Source organism: Aquarana catesbeiana, linkage group LG06, assembly GCF_042186555.1.
Source record: "Aquarana catesbeiana isolate 2022-GZ linkage group LG06, ASM4218655v1, whole genome shotgun sequence".
NCBI lineage: Eukaryota > Metazoa > Chordata > Amphibia > Anura > Ranidae > Aquarana > Aquarana catesbeiana.
Window position 1 is genome coordinate 153,021,903 of NC_133329.1, and position 16,932 is coordinate 153,038,834.

At 43.2% G+C, this 16,932-nt stretch overlaps 1 protein-coding gene across 1 annotated transcript in view; it reads right to left on the reverse strand.

Moving 5' to 3' along the window:
* The window catches only part of ZC3H7A (zinc finger CCCH-type containing 7A), a 166,257-nt gene that overhangs the window by 4,252 nt on the left and 145,073 nt on the right, over positions 1 to 16,932 (reverse strand). Inside the window, exons 21-22 of the mRNA XM_073591074.1 lie at positions 11,866 to 11,984; positions 8,855 to 9,018 (exon numbers count right to left, since the gene is read on the reverse strand). Of these exons, the coding sequence (XP_073447175.1) occupies positions 8,855 to 9,018; positions 11,866 to 11,984 (283 nt within the window). The remainder of the gene's footprint in view (positions 1 to 8,854; positions 9,019 to 11,865; positions 11,985 to 16,932) is intronic.

The following is a 16,932-nucleotide window of genomic DNA, read 5'->3' on the forward strand; positions in this document are numbered from 1 at the left end:
CATGGTGTGGATGGTCTCCGGAAATTGTGGCAAATTCCTCTTTCAGGGTTTGAGCACCTGATAGAGGTATAACATGCCCTTGGAAGCCCACAGGACAGTGTCTGGAATAGAGGCAGGTTCCTGCAATTGGGAGTTATGCCACAGGGGGGTATGTCTGTGGTAGGGTGGTGCATTGATTTTTTCTAAGAGCCAATTCCCAAATGCATCTATGGTGTCTCAATAAGGGGACATGGGTATTAACTGCCCCCGTTTGGCAACTACCTCTCAAAATCACCTGCAAAGGAGATTAAGATCCATGGTTAGGTTGTCTACAGACTAACATTTGGTATCTTGGAGCCTCTGTTTTGTGAAAGTGATAGAAGTAAATTGGGCTGCCAGGTACTATGAGTGAAAATCAGGTAGGGCCGTGCCCCCTAAAATAGTCGGGTTCTTAAAAATGAGCCAGGGCAGTTTGTGTCTACCGGAACCCCAGATAAAGAGTTAAGGATAGCGTCAATTGTTCTAAAGAATTTAAGGGGAAGTAGGATCGAGGAGTGCCAGAACATATAGAGGAGGATCATCTTGGTGAGGTTTACCCTTCCCATCACTCCCAGTGGCAGTCTTGCCCAAGATTGTGTACGTGTTTTCAGAATGGTGAATAATGGTTCAATATTATAGGATATGTAATCCTGCGACTCCCTAGTGACTCGAACTCCTAGGTACTGGATAGAAAACTGTTCAGTAGGAGGAAAGCTGGACTACATGATGGTGGATGGGGATGCAATGGGAGGATTTGTGACTTGTTCCAGTTTATGCGCAAACCAGAGTGTGTGCCAAACTCCTCAATAATCTGAAGAGCAGTTTGTAGGCCGTGGATATCTGGGTGTGTTCTGAGTGAAAATGGGCAGTCGTTCTGCAGCTAGGGTATATAGAAGCAGGGCCCCAAGAGGGAGTGAGTCTGACAGCCACCCATTTACAGACACTCGAGCCACTGGGAGGTAATAGAGTAGCTGCATCCATTTGATTAACTTGGGGTTGATTCCGAAACACCTCAGGCACTCCCAAAGGAATCCCCACTCCACAGAGTCAAACGCTTTAGCGGCGTCAAACGCCACCACCGCCCTGGTAGTTCAGGGCTTCACCATTTGGTGAACTGCAGTGCAGTGCCCATGTCAGAGGAAAAGGCTGGGAGCATGTGTTAGACACGAGGGGTGAAGGCATGATATAGGCTCCATGCACAGCCTCAGAAGCTTTAGGGGCAGATCCCGAGGGGGGAGTTTGTACAGTCAACAGTACATCAACATGGATCGACCCCTGTACGGTGGTGATCAGTATAATATGTTGAAACAAGAAACGCTCAGTATAAATGCAATGTTCTCACAATAGCCAGAGTGAAAAAGGGGTTATCATCACACAGGGCGATTTCTGTCAGCATAACATTTATCCAACCTTGCAGACACCAACTCCAGGTTCTCAAAAAAGTGTACCTGGTTGTCTCCTACCACACAGACAGGCTGGGAATAGCATGACATATTTCAGGTTATGAATCCGGAGGCGTCGCTTAACATTAGTGAAGCTGGACCGCTGCTGAGAGGTCTGGGAAAGCTGATATGCGACCGTTTTGGTAGGGGATATTCCTTCGTTCCCAGGTGAGTGGCAGGACTGCATCTTGGTCCCTGAAGTTCAGAACCTTCGCTATGAAGGTGCGAGGTGGAGCTCCCTCTGGGGGCTGGCAAGCAAGCATGCGGTGTGCACGCTCCACCACAAATGTGGTGGAGAAGGCATCTCTGCTAAAGTAGTTGACAAGGATATTTTCCAGAAAAGTAGCAGGATCAGGGCCTTCAGGGAGCCCAATGAAGCGCAGGTTGCAACTTCCAGCTCTATTCTCTAGATCATCCTGCTTTTGAGCGAATACAAGAAGAAATTGACCGCACACCTTCGCTGATCCAACAGGTTTATTAAACATGTAAAGACTGCCACCAGGACACAGACATAATAAGAGGTGATGCGTTTCACACTGACAAGAAGCACAATGTCAGTGTGAAATGCATCACCTCTTATCCGGTCTGTGTCCTTGTGGCAGTCTTTATATGTTTAATAAACCTGTTGGATCGGTGAAGGTGTGCGGACAATTTCTTCTTGTTTGATCTCATGCTCACCGATGCAAGCCGGGGCCAGCACCTAGTCCCTTCAGCCTGTAGGATCATCATACTCACCCGGCGCAGCAGTCCACCTTTTGTTTCCTGTCTGCTTTTGAGCAAGCTGTATCCGTCATTGCATGTCTTCTGCTGTGTGTTGCAGGGGGTGGAGGGTGTCTTCAGCTCAGCTAATCCTGGTCTCTGCTTCCATGACCCGGTCCCTCAGTTTGTGCATATCTTGCCTAATCAGGGAAATGTCCACTTTCACATCCTCTATCTTAGATGTCACGGTCGCCTGGCAGATGGAGATTGCCTCAAGTACCTTGGCAGTGTCGGCCATGGCAGCCTTCTAACTTCTAGCCCAGTCAACCCACACCACCTCCCTTATCACCTGACTTTTGCTGTGTTTTACATAAGGCACTGTAAAGTCCAGCCTGCCAATACGCCAAAACACCAATACACCACCTCAACCCCGACCTATGCTGCTGGCCCGGATCTTTAGTTACAACTGACAGTGACTTGCAGAGGCACCACTCATCACCAACAAGACAGCTGCACCCCTTAACACTGTGCCTTCTTGAACCCCCACCCCCCCTAAGCTGCTGTGACCACAGCTGACTGTTATCTTCCTCCCCCTGCACCAAAACTGTACACCAATCCCAATGGTCTCTGTGATGGACTGCGTGGCCTTTGCCAAGATACAGCTTCCTCCACTCTAGAATCAGGAACTAGATAGTATAGCTGAGCATTGCACCCAAGAACACAACACTAGCTTAGGTGCAAACTGGAACTCTTTATTGAAAACTCACACAGAAATGAAACCACACAAAATATAATAAGAGCTTGATCACATTATCCGAAACAATGCAAACTTAAAACATCAGTGCATCTAACAGTACATCTGAATAGCTAACAGTGTTCTAAATAACAGTAAGCGAATCATATCTACAAGAGAATTAGCAGTCAGACAGAACCAATCAATTAACAATGGAAACTCACACCTAGGAGGCACACAATGGAAAGACATCTTAATAAACAGAATATAGCAGCAGACTCCAGGATCAGGTTGTTTTGAGCAGATTATATTAACATCTTTTCTGAATCTCTGAGTCTGGGGGGGGGGGTTTGAAGCAGTCATTGCTGGTTTGGGCACAGAGGCCCCAAATCTGTATCCAGGTCCAAGGTTCCCAGATTCTGTGTTTTTCAGGAAGACATGGACCCGAACCCGAGGCAAACCCATTCCAAAGATCCCCCAGGCACACACCTCCCAAAGAAAAGAGCCCATCAAAAGCCAGGGTCCAGAATCAGTAGGCAAGAGACTACCCTGCAAAAGTCAACTCCAAAAGCCCCTGTCTTGGTTGGGTCTGTCACAGTTTACAATCTCTATTGTATGTAAACCCCATACTCTCTCTCTTCTCTCACCACCTCTCCCACATGTCCCCACTTACGTTGTCGCTGCACCAAAGCCTGCCACCACTGTACCAATGTTCATTTTTTGCGCTCTCCACAACTGCAGTAAGATGTCCTTTCTATTCAGACCTTTTAACCACTTGCTGCTCGCCATATAGCAAAATGACGGCGGCAAAGTGGTTTAGATATCCTGACCGGACGTCATATGACTTCGCCAGGATATCAAGCCGATGTGCGCCCGATCGTTGTTGCGGTGTGTCAGTCTGACACACTGCAACTTCGATCTAGGTAAAGAGTCTCTAAAAGAGACTCTTTACCACGTGATCAGCAGTGTCCAATCACAGCTGATCACGATGTAAACAGGCAGAGCCGTTGATTGGCTTTTCCTCATTCGTGTCTGTCAGACGCGAGTAGAGGAAAGCCGATCGGCTGCTCCTCTGACAGGGGGGTCTGTGCTGATTGATTATCAGCGCTGCTCCCCCGAAAACGCCTGCACTGGACCAGCAGGGATGCCACCAGGGATGTCACCACTAGGTATGCCACCCTAGACCACCAGGGATGCCAATCAGTGCCCACAATGGATGCCAATCAGTGCCCACAATGGGCATCACTGATTGGCAGGCATTATTGTTTGGCACTGATTGGCATCCATCAGTACCATCTATTAGTGTACATCAGTGCCACATAGTGCCCATCCGTGCCACCTATCAGTGCCCATCCATGCCACCTATCAGTGCCCATCCGTGCCGCCTATCAGTGCCCATCCGTGCCGCCTATCAGTGCCCATCCGTGCTGCATATTAGTGCCACCTCATTGGTGCCTACTCATCGGTGCCTATCAGTGCCGCCTTATCAGTGCCTGTCAGTGAAGGAGAAAACTTACTTACGGTACTTACAAATAAGTAAATAATTTTGTAACAGAAACAAAAAAAAAACTTTTTTTTTTCAAAATTTTCTGTCTTTTTTTATTTGTTTAGCAGAAAGTAAAAATCCCAGAGGTGATCAAATACCACCAAAAGAAAGCTCTATTTGTGGGAACAAAATGATATAAGTGCCCATTATGAAGTGGTTAATAAGCGGTCACACTTCTGCTAGTCAGTATGCAAATATGATCGGTAGCAAAAGGTAGAATCGGTCTCTCAGTAGCATCTTTGTTGAATATTAAATCCCTCACTCCCTCTCTCACCACCACCTTATTCCAGATTTCACTTTTTGTACAAAAATTAGTGGAAGAGGTCAATAAATGGACAATTCCGAAGTTAGAGGTAGGTATCTTAACTCCACAAAGAAGCTATTAAAAAACTGAGCAATGTTACTCTATGTCACCAACCTGCATGTGTCTCTTCTTCCCATTTTGCAAGAATGTCAGCGTTTTGGCACCTTGAGCAATTTTAAAGTGAATCTATCTAAATCAGAAATCCTCAACTTGTTCCTTTTGCCACACCAAGTCCAAGCTCTTCGGGATAATTTTTCCTTTAAATTTTGCTCTTCTACATTTAAATACCTAGGTGGCGGAATCCCTTCTGACTTTTTGCAATTGTGTGTGGTGATTTACTCCCCCCCTCCCCTCCTATCAGTTCTATTGTATTGGTCGGTGCGGTATGACTCCTGGACAGGCATAGGCATCAGTAATCCCAGCACACAGGGACCATGCCACCAATCAATGTAAACTAAGCTACGCATGTGCAGATCAATTAACATGCCACTGAAGACTGAGAGCAGGCAGGTAGGTAGGTGTATGTAATTGTATGTCTCTTCTGCGATAAATAGCCTGCCTGCTTGTAATTTTTTTTTAATGTTGCCTTCAATTCTACTTTAAAAACAGAAAACAAAAGCAGTATCTCTTTTGGACTTATAAGGAGAGGCAATATTCTTGTGCTTTCAACAAGCAATGAGGCCCTTTGGTTTCAACACTTTTTTCTTACTGTGTTCTACTGACAGCAATTAGGTTGCAGATAAGGGATCCAAGAACACCTTTGAAGGCTTGATACAACAGGTACAATGGCAGAGTTAATTCTCCATTTACTCACAACTCATGGGGGGGGGCAAACCTGATGAGAAACTAGTTACCATGACTGCCACGCTTGTTTGGTGGGCGAAGCCTGTTAGGAAACAGAGAACCTAGTTTCCAATCAGGTCCACCTTGCTTTTGATCAACAGTGGGCGGATTCAAAAGCTTCTCCAGTTAAGCCCCGTACACACGGGCCGGTTCAATAAAAAACAGCTGACATTCTGCTTGTGTATGTCAGTCGGTTCAAAGGCTGAGAGCACTGATGGGAGTGTTCTGGCGGGGGGTGTCCCCCTGTCAGAACACAACCACTTAGCGGGGGGGGGGTTTGGGGTCACTGTACTCCCGTTAGATGGTTAGTATAGTGGCTCTGACCGAAGCAGTCAGTTTTTTTTTTGTCAACCCGTTGAGCGAAAAAGACTGTTAGTATGTATCAGGCTTTACTTTGTCTTCCAGCATGTACAACAGACACAATGTAATATAATGTTCCCTAAGGGGACTTGCACATACAGGTCCTCATATAACAATGGGCAGTGGAAGGTGCAAACAACAGAATACTTTCTGGGTAGGTTTTTATGACAAGCTCCCGACACAAATATGCCCCACCCCGAATGTTTTCTGTTATTTGCACCTAACAATGTTCATTGTTAGGGGAAATTTAGAATCATATTATCTTGTGTCTCTTGTACATGCTGAGAGTGTAAGAAACTGGAGCAGCTTTCAAATTTACCCAATGTCTGTCCTCCAATCAAAAGCAAGCTGGACTTGATAAGGAAGTAGTTTCTCGGTTTTCCATCAGGTTCCACCCACACCACAAGTGTGGCAGCCATGGGAACTAGTTTCCCATCAGAACTGCTTCCCCTGTGGAAGTTTGTAATTTCTGAAATATAGGCATTTCCATATTTGGGTAATGACATCACCAGTATATGTGGTCCATTTGTTTACATTTAGCTTTGAGCTGGGGAATGTCCTGGCCAACAGCTGAATGGGGCCAAGGATAAAGCCAGCAGCAGATGGATCTGAAAAGCTGCTATTGTACTAAATAGCAGCTATGGCACCGTCAACTGCTTGATGGGACGCTAGTCTTTCAGTTCCTCATCAGGCTCTGGCTACGCCACTACAAAACTCCTAAACTATGTGCCTGTCTGCGTGACAGTTGCGGTGGCCAGAAGGGAGGGAGCTCACTTAGGAAAAATTGTCTGCTATGGAGTGAGGCCCATCCGATTCACGTGCCTGTGTCTGACTATCTTTATGAATTCTCCTGTTTTACATCCTGGTCTATTTTCCATTATGCAGTGATGCCAGTTTGCATTCACAGTTATCTTTTAGGAATCATTTATATATTGTATGCTGAAGTACAGATGCAGAAAATAAGGTAACCGCAATGTACTTGAACAACAGGTAGTCTCTGAGGATTGTAGGTCCGGGTTGAGATATAGCAAAATTTTTACAGGGGTCATTAACTGTTATGCAAGAACAAAACAGGATACTCATTATTTTGTAAGAGGGCTAACTTCAGGGAGAGGTGGCTAAAGATACAAATGAAGACGAAAAAAAAAAAAGAATCATTGTCTATCTGGCAACCTCAGAAATTTATAAGCACCAAAAACCTCAAGGTCTGGACATAGAAAACAAGGAATCCTCCTTCTATTGCTATGTGGCTTAATAAGGTCAGGAGTATTAATGCAATAGAAGGCCTAGTGCTTACTGCTCAAGACAGAAAGGAACAATACACCAAAACATGGTCACACTGGGATAAGTTTGTATATGAGGGGAAGTTACTCCTGGAAAGTTGTTCTGGAGATTGAGGTCTCTCTTTCCTGTTAATACATACACGCAGTCCATCACCCTAGGGTTTTTTTTGTGTGTGTTTTGTTTTAGGTTTTTCTTACTTTAAAAAGAAAAGGGAACTGAAGTGTCCGTCGGAGTAAACCTTGGGGGACTATTTTTTCACCTCCTTAGCTCTGGAGAGAAGAAAATGGTGTAGGGCTTAGAGATATTTAGTATTTTGGTTACTTGCTCTATAATACCATGTTGTTTTGAACCATTTTTTGTATTAGGTGAATGTGACACTTATTTTGCAGTATATTGTATTTGATGGATACTTGGTTCTTTTGTATAAATAAAAAAGAAAAAAAGAAAAAAAAAACAAGGATCAAACACACAAGCTTCCAGCACTAACAAATTGCTGGCTTGTGAGAGATCCAAGCTCCTGTCACCCTTTTTCTGTAAATTCTGCTCTCCACCAGATTAATACACAGGTTATCCAAAAAACACACACACAGCTTCTCTGACTAAAAAGCTTAGCTAAACCAGACACTTTCACCTTAGAGTTAGTGCAAACATACATCAGGTTCACGGTCTTTGTTCATTTATTATATTAAATCAGCTTATTTATTTTATGTCTAAAGTGATATTAAAGTCTCGTTATACTTGTTAGACATGGTTATACTTACCTGCTCTGTGTAATGGTTTTGCACAGAGCAGCCCAGATCCTCCTCTTCTCGGGTCCCTCACTGGCTCTCCTGGCCCCTCACTCCTGCCGAGTGACCCCACAGTAAGCAGCTTGCTATGGGGGCACCCAAGCCGAGCTGCAGCTCGGTGTGTCCATTCAGGCACAGAGCCGTGGCCCCACCACCGCTCTCTTCTCATTGGCTCACCGAATGGAGCCAATAGCGCTTCGCTGCTGTCTCTCGTGCAACATCACTGGATTGAGATGGGGCTCAGGTAAGTATTAGGGGGCTGCTGCACACAAAAGGTTTTTTATCTTAATGCATAGAATACATTAAAACAACAACAAAAAAAAAACCTTCTGCCTTTACAACCACTTTAATATCCCTAAAGATTTACCAGAGGATTTCTTCTAAATCAGAGGATGGAAGACATTGTAGGCCTGAATCATACACAAATCAGCCCCGGACCCCAAAATACGGTTGTATCCAAGACCTCAACTTTATACTGTCAGAGATCAAAGTGATTACCAAACCAGTTGCATCCTGTGCAGTTACAAATCCGTAATCATGATTTGTTATATTTAGCACTCCCTTCTTTACATTTAGAGGCCAAACATGCTCATCACAATCTGCATAGATATTTTTTAATACATTTTCTAGAGCTGGAATTTGAAATTGTCACACCTCTGTAGAGGGTCTGCTGGCCAGTGTAAAGCAAGCTTTGGCCAACCAGCTCCTTCTTTGAGGATATCCCAATTAGGTACTGTATATGTATTTTTAGTATGGTGGTTTTAAACTCCAGTATGGGCACCAGTGATGTGTAATCAACATTTTAACTCAATCATGGCTGGAGATCAAAACACCTACCTTTTACACACACTGAAAGATCCAGTAGGGAAGCGGTGCTGCCAGATATTCTGGTCATCCTCAGAGTGGAATACCCTCTCTTTATGTTTTTCTGATGAGATGTGCATTTTCCACTGACGTTCACTATTGCAGTTCTTTCCACAAAGCCAGCAATGGAAATCAGCCTGCTTGTAAAAATGAATAATAGCAAAATCATATTCTAGTAATACCCACAATTTCCGACTCAAATTTTTTGAAAGCCTAGTCTTAGCTTAAATTAAATGTGTTATATACTTGTTATTTTCGTTATATATGCTCACATGTGTGACCAATACTTCTCAAGTAAATGATTGTTAACCATTACTATGTTACTAGAGTTGTGATTACAGCCAGTTATGACCGCTCGATCCAGGAGGACTGCCTGGAGGGGGAGATGAAGTAGGACCAGTGACATCACAAGACCTGGCAAAAGACTGAAGGGTGAGGAGTAATGGGGTGGGAAAGAGAAGCTGGAGTTCTGATTTAACTATAGGACCATTATTAAAATTATATTCAAAAGATTAACTATATACCTTCCCAAACTTTTACAATCAAATTCCAAATTACTGGATGCAAAATACAGCGACATTAGGTATAATAATATGGTTATAATTTTGTGTGTGTGTGTGTGTGTGTGTGTGTATATATATATATATATATATATATATATATATATATATATATATATGCACACACACACACACACACAATCTCACAAAAGTGAGTACAACCTGACATTTTTGTAAATATTTTATTATATCTTTGTTTATATCTTGACAATACTGAAGAAATTCAACTTTGCTACAATGTAAAGTAGTGAGTGTACAGCTTGTATAACAGTGTAAATTTGCTGCCCCCTCAAAATAACTCAACACATAGCCATTAATGTCTAATCCACTGGCAACAAAAGTGAGTGCACCCCTAAGTGGAAATGTCCAAATTGGGCCCAAAGTGTCAATATTTTGTGCGGCCACCATTATTTTCCAGTACTGCCTTAAAGGGGTTGTAAAGGTAAACATTTTTTCACCTTAATGCATTCTATGCATTAAGGTGAAAAAACATCTGACAATACCGCCGCCCCCAGCCCCCCCCGTTTTACTTACCTGAGCCCTCAAAAGTCCCGCGTTCGCCCCGACATCCTCTTTGTTGATCAGCCTGACCGCTGATTGGCTAGAGTGGATGGATTGAAAGCAGCGCAGCCATTGGCTCGTGCTACTGTCAATCACATCCAATGGCGCGGCGCGCCGGGGGGCGGGGCTGAGTGATACAGTGAGCGACTATGGCCGCCGGCTGTATCACGGGAGCGCGCCCGCAAGAACTCACCACCATGCGAGGGAGCTCGCATGAAGGCGATTAGTTCTTGCGGGGAGAAGCTGAAACAGCTGCCGAGGGACCCCAGAACACCAGGTTCGGGGCCACTCTGTGCAAAACGAGCTGCACAGTGGAGGTAAGTATAACATGTTTGTTATTTAAAAAAAAAAAAAAAACATTTTTACCTTTAGTGTTCCTTTAACCCTCTTGGGCATGGAGTTCACCAGAGCTTCACAGGTTGCCACTGGAGTCTTCTTCCACTCCTCCATGATGACATCACGGAGCTGGTGGATGTTAGAGACCTTGCTCTCCTCCACCTTCCATTTGAGGATGCCCCACAGATGCTCAATAGGGTTTAGGTCTTGAGACATGCTTGGCCAGTCCATCACCTTTACCCTCGGCTTCTTTAGCAAGGCAGTGGTCATCTTGGAGGTGTGTTTGGGGTCGTTATGTTGGAATCCTGCCCTGTGGCCCAGTCTCCGAAGAGAGGGGATAATGCTCTGCTTCAGTATGTCACAGTACATGTTGGCATTCATGGCTCCCTTAATAAACTGTGGCTCCCCAGAGCTGGCAGCACTCATGCAGCCCCAGACCATAACACTCCCACCACCATGCTTGACTGTAGGCAAGACACACTTGTCTTTGTACTCCTCACCTGGTTGCCGCCACACACGCTTGACACCATCTGAACCAAATAGGTTTATCTTGGTCTCATCAGACCACAGGACATGGTTCCAGTAATCCATGTCCTTAGTCTGCAGCAAACTGTTTGCGGGCTTTCTTGTGCATCATCTTTAGAAGAGGCTTCCTTCTGGGATGACAACCATGCAGATCAATTTCATGCAGTGTGAAGTGTATTGTCTGAGCACTGACAGGCTGACCCCCCCACCCCTTCAACCTCTGCAGCAATGCTGGCAGCACTCATATGTCTATTTACAAAAGACAACCTCTGGATATGACACTGAGCACGCGCACTCAACGTTTTTGGTCGACCATGGCGAGGCCTGTTCTGAGTGGAACCTGTCATGTTAAACCGCTGTATGGTCTTGGCCACCATGCTGCAGCTCAGTTTCAGAGTCTTGGCAATCTTCTTATAGCCTAGGCCATCTTTATGTAGAGCAACAATTCTTTTTTTCAGATCCTTAGAGAGTTCTTTGCCATGAGGTGCCATGTTGAACTTCCAGTGACCAGTATGAGAGAGTGAGAACGATAACACCAAATTTAACACACCTGCTCCCCATTCACACCTGAGACCTTGTAACACTAACGAGTCACATGACACCAAGGAGTGAAGATGGCTAATTGGGTCCAATTTGGACATTTTCACTTAGAGGTGTACTCACTTTTGTTGCCAGCGGTTTAGACATTAATGGCTGTGTGTTGAGTTATTTTCAGGGGACAGCAAATTTACACTGTTATACAAGCTGTACACTCACTACTTTACATTGTAGCAAGTGTATTTTCTTCAGTATGGTCAGATGAAGATATAAAATATTAACAAAAAATGTTAGGGGTGCACTCACTTTTCTGAGATACTGTATACACATATATACACACAAACCTGCAAGTCTTGAGAATATAATTTCAAGTATTTAAATGCTTTGATTTCTGACAGACTGTTTATGCTTTCTCTTACAGATCTGTCCCAATGCCTTTTATGTCTATCTTTCAACAATACCCACCGTGGTTTCTGCATAGTCAGTGGGCAAGTGAACTTGTTTATTGGCTTGATTGAACATTTCATTTCCTCTCTCAATCTTTTTACTGTTCAATTTCTCATACAGTTGATCCATATCTTGAACTAACCAAACAAAAAAAAAAACAAAAAAAGACATAATCAGATTACAACTTGTTAATAACAATTCAACAATAAAGGTAATTCTGAATTGCAAATTCACATGTGTATATACACACAGCAATCCTAAAACATACCACGTGCTCACATTTTAAAGGTGTTTAAGGGAAAATGATCTCTCCATTGTCTGTTGCCCCACAAAAAAATATGAATGCTGTGAGGAAACAGCATGTTTTTTTATGAGCTAGTCTTAAGGGTGATACATACACTACCTCTGCATTAAAAAAAAAATGTTTTTTTTTTTTTTAACTGCACCTTTTATGTGTTCTAATAACCCATGGTGTTTTTGGTGCATTTTACATGTACTGCATTTTTAAGTGAAATAGGACCAGGCAAAAAGTAGGCAGAAGCTTCCTATTTTTGTTTTTTCAGAACAAGGGTTACATGCGTTACTGCACACTTTCATGCTAAAAGTATTTAAAACAATGCTAGGAAAGGTTTAAAAAAAAAAAAAAAAATCACACAAGTATTATGGTTCTTTTCAGAAAAATGAAGTGTAAATACACTCTTAATGTGGCTAAGCAATTGGACAGAACGTACTCAGAAACTTGTAACATGAGAGCACAGACAACACTTTGGCTACGTTACCACAACTCTGCAGTATAAATAAATCTAACCTGTGTTCATAAGAGTGTAATAGTAAAATCTGCAACTGCTTTAGGAAAACCACTGCTTTTTCTCTGCTTAGATCTGTAGGATTACCTACAATTCCATTGATGCTTCTAACCGTATACTGTTAGATCAACTGCAGAATACCTTATAAACAGACTTGAAAAAACACGTGGCGAATGAAAGTCAGAAATGTTATCTCGATAATTGTTTCAGGTCACTGACTCTGTTTGCATGACAAGATTCCTTTAAAATGTGTAGTTTTGGAGCGCCTGCGTGGAGCTCCGTGGATGGCTGACTGAGCCGAGAGCTCCGCTCCAGCCTGATATAGCGGCGCCCGTAGCGGAAAGACTGGCAGTCACACAGACGGGAAATTTTACAGGCAGACTACCTGCCTAACCGGTAACACCCCCCAATAGTTAAATTTTATTTAGGAGGGACTCCAGACCCTAATTTGAGTTAGAGAACTGTGAGGGGGAAAATCCAAAATGGCCGCCGATATGCAGAATACAGAACCCAGCGCATTCTGCCTCACAGAGAAAACGCCAGTATTCACCCCTGAGACACTGATATCTACCTCAAGGCTTCAGACAGGCACTCCTCAGGCATTCATACCTCCTTTGGCATACACTGAACCCCTTACTAGCCACTCAATACCTGACCATTCCATAGTTTCCTCAGGGCTAAATTTTTCCTCTCAGAATACCTCAGTTCCCTCAGAGGCTCTTTCAGGGGAGCAGGCATTTATATTGACGGACCTATTTCAAAGGTTTTCAGAACTCCTTGATAGAGGACTAGCAAATACAGCGGCTAAAATTACCCGAGACCTGAAAGCCGACTTTCAAAATATATGAACAAGAATTGACGCTATAGAACACAAATTGGAGAAAACAGTGGCTGCATCAAACCAAAATGCAAAAAAGTTATACTGTCCAGGAACAACTAGATATTGTCATTTCCAGAATCGATGAACTGGAAAACAGATCACGCAGGTATATTAGGATCAGAGGGCTACCTGAATCTGTTTTGGACATACCATCAGCAGTCCAGGAAATGATCAGAACCATGATTCCTAATATCCCCCAGCACCGTCTAGAGCTGGATAGAGCCCACAGAGCCCTAGGACCTCCTAGAAAGGATGGAAAACCCAGAAATATTATCGCCAAGCCCCATTTTTATGCCGTAAAAGAAGAGGTCATGAAACAAGCCAGATATGCTCCGCAAATATTCTGCCATGGCCACTTGATTCAGCTTTTCGCAGATCGATCCCGCTCCATGCTTCAACGAAGGAGGGCACTGAAGCCACTTTTACTGATCCTCACTCAGAAAGGAATAAAATACAGATGGACCTTCCCATTCGCAGTCAAGTTTACTGACAAAGGCAGAGCCTACTCCTTTTCTAGCTTCCAGGAAGGGGAGAGATTGCTATTACAACTCAAACTCATCTCGCAAGAAACAAAAATGGATACCATCACTGTCTGTCCCAGCCAGACCAAAAGACCCAACCCGACGAGCTCACAAGGCCCATTTTGGAACAAGGGAAGGGCGAAGAAAAGCAAGGACGATGGACCCTCCTGAATAATGACTCTTACACCACTCTTGTTGCCTGTCTCTTAAACGGTTTTAGAGACCGCTCACAGACCTATCTGTGACATTTCTTAGGGGCTTTTACCCCCATTTGCTATTCTAGTCCCCTTGCCTGTTTTATAGTTATTCACAATCCTACAGACTTCTTCTCCTTTTAGCCTATAGGTTCCATTTATACGCTTATAGGCTTTAACAGCATATATCAGTCATAGATGTCTAGGTCTTCATGAAAAAACTTAATTCTCAGAGGACTGTGACAATGCATAATTGTATAAGTCAATTTTGTCGTGCTATTTTTATTAATAATTTTCTCCTGCTGCGGGCGCCCTGTGTGGGGCTGGTCCACATGCGCATCCACCTATTCCTTAGAAACCAGTAGGTCTCTGGGGACTAGGTTGTCTGTACCCTTTCGGTCAGACCTCTATTGTTTTTTTTCCAGGCTTCGGGGGGTGTCTCCTCTCCCGAACCCTGATTCTGTATGATAAGAGACTTTCCTTTTTCTTTCTCTTCTTTTGTCTTCCTGTTCTCTTCCCCTTCTTAGTGATACGTGTCTAACCTTTCTTTATGTTACAGAAAACGACATTCTCAGGTTAAAAATGCATATAACCTTTCGATCTTATCCAGTGAATGAGGTCATAATCACGCTTTTGGTCAGCAGACTTCCTAGGGTGAGTGAGGACTTAATTCACGAGTACATTTCTATTGACTTCCATGGCTGACAACACACAGACCCTCCTTAAAATAGCTACTCACAATGTTCAAGGCCTTAACTCCCCAATTAAAAGAAGAAAAATTCAGGACTACCATAAATCTCTTAACATAGATATCCTCCTTCTCCAAGAGACGCATTTTCCTGTATGTATAGTCCCAAATTTATACACCCACACTTTCCCCAATTTCACCTATCTAGCGCTGAAAATAAAACTAAAGGGGTAGCTATCATTTTTTCAAAATCATGTAAATTTGAAAAGAATATGGAGTACATTGATCCTGAAGGGAGAATGCTTTTGGTACAGGGTACAATAGAAGGACACCTTTACATTATAGTATCTTATTATGCTCCCAATAGAGGACAAGCTGTCTTTTTTAAGACTATGACAGACACATTAAACCATATGCTTGCGGGCACAGTCATTTTTGGGGGAGATTCGAATGTAGCATTCGATCAGACTTTGGATAAATCTGAACCCCTAAAGGATCAACTATCTCGCCCAACCAAAGAAAGTCATAAAATTGCAAGAATAATTTCCACTCATGGATTAGCCGATGCCTGGAGGGAACTAAACCCCACTAAACGTGATTTTACACATTATTCACACCCTCATAATGTTTATGCTAGAATAGACCATATTCTGATCCCCACATACCTAATACCATCAATTCATAACGCTCACATTAAAGATACAGCCCTATCTAATCATTCAGTGGTTGTCATAACTTTATGGTCTAGTATGCCAAGTAGTAAGGGAGGTCATTGGAAATTAAATTAGTCAATTCTACCTAACCCACATAATGTAGAGATAATCGATAAAGCACTTAAAGATTATTTCTCTTTTAATGACACGGGGGACATCTCATCTGAAACTCTTTGGGCTGCCCACAAGGCCTTCATTCGGGGTAAAATTATTCAAATCTCTACTCAAACCAAAAGAGAAAAAGAGCTGAAATAGAGCGTCTTGAAACAGCGTTCACTACCCTCAGAGCTCACCACAAACGAGAGCCATCCTCGGTCTCTACTTCCCTATTGGATAAAACTACACTGGATCTCAACCTAGCCCTCACTACGCAAGCAGAAAAGGTGATAAGATTGGAGTAGTAATAAATTTTATTTACATACAAACAAGCTAGGGTCATTACTAGTGACAAAACTCCCCCCCCCCCCCCCCCCCCCCAAGTCAAAATTCATACAATACCCAAGATCAGAATAGCAGGTCAACCCCACAGCTAATCCAGTCAAAATCTTGGACGCATTTCAAGATTTCTATTCCAACCTTTACAGTTCATCTTCCCATTTAGACAGAGATTTAATTTTTAAATATCTAGATGAACTCCCTATCCCAACTCTAAATTCCTCACACAAAAATTTACTAGAAGCTCCCTTTACGGTAGATGAGGTTCAGGAGGTCATTAAAGACCTCAAAAGAGGGTCAGCACCAGGACCTGACGGTTTATCCATTCCCTATTACAAAGCCTTCTCAGGAACTTTAGCACCGCATTTGACTAATTTCTTTAACTCTAAAACACAGGGTGTTCCCTAAGATACCCACCTCAACTCAGCATACATCAGAGTCATCCCCAAACCTGATAAAAACCCTGAAGAAGTCAACAATTATCGCCCAATCTCTCTCATTAATAATGATATTAAGATAATGACAAAAATATTGGCCAACCGTTTATTATCCTTTATTAATTCCCATATACATAAAGACCAAGTGGGCTTTATTCCAGGCAGACAAGGTCCGGATCAAATAAGATGAGCAATTAATTTGATCTCCATTCTACAATCTGGTTGGAGGCAGGGGTGAGACAGGAGGGGCTTCTTTTATCACTTGACCTGCAAAAGGCTTCAAACCCTGTACTCGCAACCTAAGGCATTAGTCTACAAGGACATTATTCAAAACCAATGAATATAGCCACGGGAACGAGACAGGGATGTCCGCTTTCCCCTATAATATTCGCCATTGCTATAGAAACTTTG